This window comes from Heterocephalus glaber, unplaced genomic scaffold, assembly GCF_053883595.1.
Source record: "Heterocephalus glaber isolate CG9 unplaced genomic scaffold, H.glaber_assembly_v1.0 deba00001610, whole genome shotgun sequence".
NCBI lineage: Eukaryota > Metazoa > Chordata > Mammalia > Rodentia > Bathyergidae > Heterocephalus > Heterocephalus glaber.
In genome coordinates this window covers 35,827,923-35,836,177 of record NW_028258381.1, presented here as the reverse complement: position 1 = coordinate 35,836,177, position 8,255 = coordinate 35,827,923, and the positions used below count along the sequence as shown (strand labels likewise).

General features: G+C 52.8%; 1 protein-coding gene across 3 annotated transcripts in view; it reads right to left on the bottom strand.

The window, feature by feature from the left end:
- The window catches only part of Radil (Rap associating with DIL domain), a 75,175-nt gene extending 67,036 nt beyond the window's left edge, over positions 1 to 8,139 (bottom strand). For 2 of the 3 annotated variants that reach the window (XR_015445504.1, XM_004840404.3), the window contains exons 1-2: positions 4,567 to 4,688; positions 25 to 623 (exon numbers count right to left, since the gene is read on the bottom strand). Coding sequence is in view for 2 of the 3 variants with exons in the window: in XM_004840404.3 (XP_004840461.1) it covers positions 25 to 559 (535 nt within the window). In the remaining variant the exon portion in view is untranslated. Of the gene's footprint in view, positions 1 to 24; positions 624 to 4,566; positions 4,689 to 7,397 lie in introns of those variants that run through there. The other variant, XM_021254675.2, reaches the window with a different exon arrangement.
- Positions 8,140 to 8,255: the final 116 nt, after the last annotated feature.

Genomic DNA, 8,255 nt, shown 5'->3' with positions numbered 1-8,255 from the left:
TCGGCCCCACTGCCCCTTCCTCACCTGCCGTGAGGGTATCCACATCTTTGGCAGCCAGCTCCTCCACATCTGACCTCTTTCTCAGTTCAAACCTCCTGGACAAACCTTCTCGGGGTTTCCATAACTCCTGGATCAAGAGGGGCTTCTCATTGTCCCCGAATACCCGGAAGCACTGGGCCTGCCACTGCTTCCCAGGGTCCCCAGCCTGGCCCACCACATCACACAGCACATACTGGCTGGCACATTCAGGGTCCAGGGCGTAGCGCTCTAGGGCTTCCTTCACCAGCTCCTGTGCGCTGGACATGCCAGTGGCCAGGACGCTCTTGTAGTGGGTACCCAGGCACACACTGTCCCCAAACACCTTCAGGACCCCTGGGGCTGAAAGCTGGGTGGATAGCTCCGCAGGGTCATCTCTGGCACCCAGGCTGCACAGAGCAGAGTCCAGGTCCCGGTACTTGTGGCTCAGCGTCCGGGACAGCATGTTGGACAGCAGCTGGCCTTGTCTCTTCAGCTTGCTCTTGGTAGGCGGAGACATGACGAAGTGAGTCCCATAAAGCATGGTGAGCAGGACTTCAGGGATGAGGGCTGAGAACCTCAGCCACAGGGTGGGGAGAGGCTGGGACCTGGGGGACAGAGTGAGATGGGTTAGCACCAAGAGCAGAGGCGGGAATCTCGTCCAACAGATGAAACAGCCTTTCAGCGTCCCAGCCCAGCAGACAGGTCACCTCGGCTCAGACCCCAGGAAGCACCTGGGCTCAGGACTGGGCTGCAGGCTGCCAGAATGAAGCAGGCTGGATGGCTGACACACCTTCAGGGAAAGCCACTACTAGGAAGCATGAGGAGGCTGCCTTGTCCCAGGCTTCGGTTCTGGGAAGTGCTAGCCACAGTGCACAGGGAACAGAAGCTGGCAGCAGAGCACAGACAGGCACTGCTGAATCAAAGCGGGAAGGGTGCCTCACTGCAGCAAGCTCACCACCTGGTACCCCAACAGCCAGAGAAAAAGGGCAAACAAGTAGGGTTCCAGCTCGGCTCTCTGTGAGTGCACACCCATCACAAACAAGTGGGGAGCAAGGCTTGAAGTACCTCTAGTCCCAGCACTTGGGAGGCTGAGGCAGAAGGATTGCTATGAGTTTGGGGCCAGCCTGGGTTACACAGTGAGTTCAAGGCCAGTCTGACTATATAGTGAGGTGCTGTCTCAAATACACACACACACACACACACACACACACACACACACACACACACACACACACCACGCAGAGCTAGGGAAATGGCAAACCGGAGCCAGGAGCCCCAAGAAAGCCATGCTCTCCATGACCGGGCAGAGGAGGCTGGTCCCAGGGTGAAGGACGTGCCAAGCTCAGGACATCCTTGAAGCTGCTGTGGACACGTGGAGGCATGCCTGGAATGCATGCATTCTGCCCACCACATCCAGCCCTGGAGATTCAGTCTCACTGGGAGAGGAGGAAATGGGAGGCTTTGGTGTGTTGCAGAATCCTAATCCCAGTGCACTAAGCACCCCACAGGGATTACAGGTGGAGATTATCTGTGGGTCTCCCTCACACTCCCAAGGAGGGCAGGTCAGCTGAAAACAGAGCCAGGTTCCCCAGGGGGGACAGGGAGAAGCTTTGCACACATCTCTAGGTGACTTATCCCCTTGTGTGCTCATGTTTCCCCACAGAGACAGACAACTAAGCCAGATGAAGGGCCCATATTCTAGCAGGTGCTGGAAAGAGGGGCCGGGACCCAGTGAAGGCAGCACGGCACCTGCCACTGTGACTCTAAACAGCCAACTCCATTCCAATCAATTTATATCCCCAACCTCAACTCACTCTCACCCTGTGAGTGCTAGAAAAGGCTCTGGGGAAGGCAAGTGGCTGTGGAGGGATGCAGTATCCAGGGAGACTCACAAAGACCCTCAGTGAACCCAGCAATGTAACTGTCCAGACCTCCACAGCTGATACCATGACTCGGGTTTCTTCCTGCTGCCCACCTGGCTGCAGCCCTGTCCCTGGGCCTCTCACCGCCACCAAAGCAGTCATGAATGGAGCCAACCAGCAGGCCACCATTCTGTTCCTAGAGCTATCTGCCTGCCACTGCCAAGCATTCTGGGAGGAGCCCAGCTCCTCCAAAACTTCACACATGGAAGACTGGATTCCCAACACTAATGCTTGTCCCATTAGGTGACAGGTCCTCTGTCCCTACAACCTACTGCTTAGGATGCATCACTGGCTTTCTACAGACTTAAATCTGTTTTCAAGCAGCCAGCTATCCCAGAGATCCTAGCTACCGGTCACAAAAGGTGCCCACAAGATCAATAAGTCTCTCCTCCCCCAGGAATAGGCAATAAGTCTCCTTGTCAAATCCCAAGAAGCCCAGAGCTGTCACTGGCTTCCCATCCTGGATCCCTCACTTAAGTAACAATAAAAGCATTTTCAGCATTTGCATCACAGACTGCCAGCTTTGCATCTGCACATACTTAGAGCTTCAGATCTGTCCCCAAAGGGAACCTGGGATCAGAGACCAATGCCCTGAAGGTCAGCCCTCTAAACCACCTCTAAGGGATGCACAGCCCTGCCTGGGAGTTTCCCACACCAGCCTCTGGAGACATCCTTGCTCAGAAGCCAGCACACATTCTCAATGGGATCTAACCCTCTGCATACGCGTGGCCTAATTGGTCCCATCCCTGAAATTCAGGGGATATCTCCATGGACAGAGTTCTTCCCTGGGGTCCAGAGCCCAGTCCAAAGCAGATGACAGCACGGGAAGCCTTTGTCTTTAGAGATAGAGTCTGAAGGTAAATTGAAACACAATGCCAAAAGTTGCAGAAAGCATCACTAGATGGGAGGAAAGTCACAAAGTCACATGAGTGTTCAAAGGCCTGGGATGCAGTGGAGACGCAATGGGCATCTTGCATCGGGTGATGCAGGTTTGGTAAGGTCTGACACTCCCATGGTTCTACTTTAATAAGAAACAAGTGGAAAATTACAAATACATCATCACTAGGTCCCCTCCCAGGGCCTTGCAAGTGAGGGGCCATGGTGCTTGAACTTCAGTAGTGCCCCTCCCTCCTTTCCAACTGCCTTTGGCGCCAGATTCTGAAGCAGAGTCAGGAAAACCATGCAGAGCAGGGAAACGATGTAAATGGGAAGCAGTGACTCATTCCTTCCCAGTAACTCCCTCACCCCAAGAAGTCCCTGTGAAACCCCAACTTTATATACTTCAGGATTTTCAGAAAGCATTCTTCCCCCATGGGGAAGAATATTCCCTAGGAAGAGGACGCCAGTGACCAGAGCCACCAGCACATGGGTCACCTTCTTCCCTAATCGCAGAATGCAGAGCACAGCCTGTTTGTCCCAATGGGACGAGTTTGGTTCTTAAAAGGTGGGGAGGAGTGCAGCAAAACCCTGTGGAGCAGAGCCCAGCCTGGGTAGCCAATCTGTTTTTCTGGAAGTGTGACCTGCCTTTTCCTTTTCTGCTCAATCCTCGCTCTGTCACACAAACACTTCGGGGAACGCTCCAGGCCCAGACAGCCAGGCTGCGGGGCGCTTGCTGTGGCAAATGTTCATCTCTCGCTCTCAAGGAAGAGTCCCATTTCTGATGAAAAACAAGCTCAAGTCACAGCGGCAGGGCAGGGAGCGGTCAGCGCGGGCTGACATGGGTGGAGGGACACTGCTCCCTTCCAACAGGACAATGTGGAACCCATTATCATTCCAGCAGCAGGGAAAGAGGATCGGCAAACTTCACACACTGTGCTTTATGCCCCTCTTCCCTAAATCCTAACTTTGCAGCTGCAGCCAGAACACAATTCAGTCAGGTGTCATTCTGCCTGCTGGTGTCTGGAGAGGGGACAGACTCCCTGAGCAGGACTGAAGGCTGGCTCCTCTCTGGAATGCACCAGAGGTGGCACCGGTAATCAAATTCTTTTTGGCAATTCAGATTAACCAAACACTTGACAGGCGACAGGGGCTGGGCAGGCAAGTCTGCAGCCCGCCAAGGTCCCACCCTCTGGCTCCCCAGGGACAGGAGCCAGTCTGCCCTCGGGCCGGAGCTCCAGCTCCGCATCTGTCTCCCGAGATGCAGTCCTTGTCGGGGGCTGGAAGTGGGACAGAAATAGCTGGGAAACAATGCCTGTCGCGGGCGCACGAGTGCGGAACGTGCCGCGGGGTGGGCGGGGGGCGGGAGAGCGTGGGACGCTGCGTGCCTGGAGGGCCCTGGGAGACTCCTCCAGGGAAACCGAGGCCCGGGAGCCTCTGAGCTGGGGGCGGCCCCGGGATCGACCGTGGAAGTCCTGTGAGCCGGTCCAGTCGGGATCGTAGGCCTTCGGGGACTGACCGCCCGCCGGTTTCCATGGCAACAGAGCAACCCTGGCCTTCTGCCCGCCCCGGGTGCACCGCAGGGGGTAAAACGCCCCGCGCGGCCCCGTGGCCCCGAGCGCGCGAACCGCCGCCCCCGCCCGTCGCCCGCCGCCCGCAGCCTCCTCGACCTGGGACCCCTCAGCCGCCAAGCAGTCCCGCCCAGGAGACTCCTGCCTCCGCTGCCCCTCCTCGCGCGACCCACACTCACTTCTAGCGCAGCCAGCATTCGCCACCGCCGCGTTCCCGGCGGCTCCCACACCCACAGTTAGCCAGAGTCCAGGACCGCGACCCGCGCGCGCCGCGGCGCCTCCTGCCGGCCGCTCAACGGCCGGGGCGGGGCCTCGGTGGGGGCGGGGTCTCTTGGAGGGCGGGGCTAAGAGAAGCGGAGGGACGATCTGGCGCTTCGATGCCCAATAGGCAGAAACGGCTCCTTGAGGGGGCGTGGACTCAAGGAGAGGCGGGTGCCTGATGGCTAGAAAAGATGGTGCGTGTGCTGGCGCCTCCTGCCTGCCATCCAATGGACCTGGACGAGACTTGTGGGGCGGGGCCTCGGTGGAGGGTGGGGCCTCGGTGGAGGGGCGGGGCTGGTGCTGTCCTGGCAGCACTTGTAGGCTCAAGGCTCCAAGGTAGTATGGGCAGTGTTTCTGTACCCATCTTCTGGTAGAGTGCAAGGGGTGGGTGGCTACAGAATTGTGCCCCTCAATATATGAGCATATAAGTCCTTGAAAGGGAGCAGTATGGCGAGTTCTCTCTCCCCTACCCCGAAGCCAGAGCTTTAAAAGACAAATCATATGGTCGCACACCAGTTCTAAACGCAACAAAATAGGGCCATGTCAGCAACTGCCTTCCCTTGTAACTTATTTTCTTTAAAAACAAAACAAAACAAACCCACATGCCTGTAATCCCAGCACTTTGGGAGCCTGAGGCAGGAAGATCACAAGTTCAAGTCCCGCCTGGGTAAGCAACTTAGTGACACCCTGCCTCGAATAGAAAATAAAAGAGTGCTGAGGATGAGCTCAGTGAGAAGGCCCTGAGTTCAATTCCCAGTGCCGAAAAAAATAAATAATAAACAACTATTCTTGGCAATCAGGCAGGAGTTTACTTGCTTTTCACAGGTAGGGCTCTTTCCTACCCTACTGCATCTGTCAGTCTAGGGCATCACATGGTCTCCGATACCAAAATCAGAATTCAACCCTGGGGCGCATCCTTCATGCACAGCTATTGGGGTGTAATAGTTTATAGTAAGGACCTCATTTATATTTGAGATGGGGAAAAGAGGTACACGTATGTGCACTGCCTACACTATGCCTGATCCTCTACTAGGGCTGTGAATACTCACATCAATGCTGTGAGGCACATGTTGTTACTCTTGATTCTGATGAGGAAGTAGAGGCTCAGAGAAGTCAGGCTGCTAACAGTTAAGCCAAGACTTGGCTTGTGTACCTGGTGAGATAATACCGCCTTGAACCTTTACAGGAGTCCCATAACTTCCACCTCCCTGCTCACCTTTGCTGGGAGGCTACGATCAGAAGATGCTATGATCCAAAACATATGGTGAGTGTTTGAATAAATACTTGCTACAGCAGAAGACACATTGCCATGAATCCCTCAAAGTCCTTTCCCTCATTTCGAACACACTTATCCCATTATTCTTGCTGCTTTCTACAGCAGTTCTGGAAGTCCTCTTACATGTCTTTACAAGGTGCAATCAAACTGCAGCGAATGCTCATTCTGAGTGCCACCCAATGGAAAGGGAGGCCTATAAAAACATGGCGGTGAGCCTTCACGCACCTTATTCACCAGTTGTGGCACTGCATGACTTCTGGCTCTTCCCCAAGGTCAAAATGACCGTGAATGACAAACATTTTGAATCGATTCAGGACATTGAGGCAATCATGACAGTGCAAAACACTCATGAAAGAGGGCGTCCAGAGTGACATCAGAAAGTGGCAAGAATGACAATATAAATGTATTCAAAGTGATGGGGAGAGTTTTAAGGGGAATTCATGCCAATGTGTCTTTCACTGTGATAATTTTTTAATTTAAACACACACCATATGTTTTGATCACACCTCATCTTTTGATCTTGCTTCACATGAACAATGATCATCTTGAAAAGACAATTATCAAAGCTGGAAAGAGAGCCTAGGTTTCCTTCCTGAAGGCTCCTTCACCATAACCAGGCCCATCTTCCAGCCTCCCTACACCCCTCTTCGGAAGACGTTGACTGACTACAGCTGGAGAGGCAGATCTGGGGTGCTATCTGTTTTTGTAGTTTTATTGGTACACAGTTTCACTCTTTTTTTACATATTGTCCATGACTGTTTTCATGCAACAGAGAGAAACTTTACAATCCAAATGCCTAAAACATTATTACCTGGCCTTTTATAGGAAACATTTGCGGGCCCCATGGCAATGCCCACTGTCTGACATTAGTACTGACTTCAGCTCTTTGCCTTGGTTCAGGCCAGTTCCTCTGCTTGATGCACCTTTCCCAATTGAGCTGTATTGCTCAAGCCTCCATAAAAAACAACAACAACAACAACCCACCACAGATGAGCAACTTTAAACACTAGAAATCTGTTTTCTCACAGTTCTGGAGTCCAGAAGAGTGAGGTCAAGGTGTAGCAGGTCTGGCTTTTTCTGTAGCTTCTCTCCTTGGCTTGCAGGTAGCCACTTTCTCCTTGTGACTTCATGTGGTGTGACCTCTGTGTGACGTGTGCCTCTGTGGTGTCCGGATGTTGTCTTCTCTCCATGGAAGGACCTCAGTCAGACCCTAAGAGTCTTGTTTTTACCTAATCATCTCTTTAAAGGCCCTGTCTTCAAATACAGTCACATTCTAAGGTTCTAGAAGTTAAAGCTTCAACTTATGGTTTTAGGGGGACACAATTGAGCCCCTAACACCTGGCTAATTTCCATTCACCCTTTAAGACTTGGTCAAGTGTTACTTCTCTGGCAGCCAACCTCCAAGATGGCCCCAGGGAGTCACACGTCACAGTTTTACTACCCTGTGGGGATGCTTGTTGGAACAGGCCTTACCTGTGTAACCAGTGAGATGTTGACAAAATGCCACAGTGATTTCTGGAGCTAAATAATAAAAGATGTGGCTTTCAGACCATTTGAGTAGGTGATCTATGCCAGTTGTGGGTCTTCCAGCCCCGTCAGCAACTGAAGCCCTGACCCAGTCTGTGCTGGGGCCTAATGAGGGGCCATGAGCCAGCACCACCAGCACCCCCAACCCCCAGAACCTGTGTGAGATCATAAGTGTTTATTATTGATTCAAGCACTAGGTTTGGGGTCCTTTGTTATGCACCCATAGATGACTGATTCTCCTTTTCCACCCCAGAAGACCTTCCCTCCCTAGCATGGCTACATATCCTCCCCTCTACTGCCATGCCCTGTTGTGGCCTATCTTTTTATTAAACAAGTTCACATTAATCAAACTACCTTCCTTCAACATAGCTTGGATGTTGTGCCCGTAATCCTCTAGCAACTTCCTTTTAAATGTAGAATACAGTAGGGCTCACAAAACCCTGCTCAACAGGCCAGCTCATGGAGTTCCACTGAACTTCTGTTTTCAACCACAAAGATCTCACCTCCTTCTGCCAAGACCTCCCTCAAGGAAGAGCCTGAGATGCATTCCCTGCTGTGTGTGCACCCTGGCACCTGCCCAGCGTTAACACTTAGCACTTCCTTGTCCCCTGAGCCCCTCCTGACCACCGCCCTGCAAGTTGACTCTATTTGATTACCAGTTTTATTTAATTCATAGATCTCTATCCCTACTTTAATTTATTCATTTGTAGACAGCACAGTGGGTTTTGCCAGCTACTCAGGAGGCTGAGGCAAGAGGACTGAATGTTGGACGCCAGCCTTGGCAACTTAACAAGATTCTGCCTC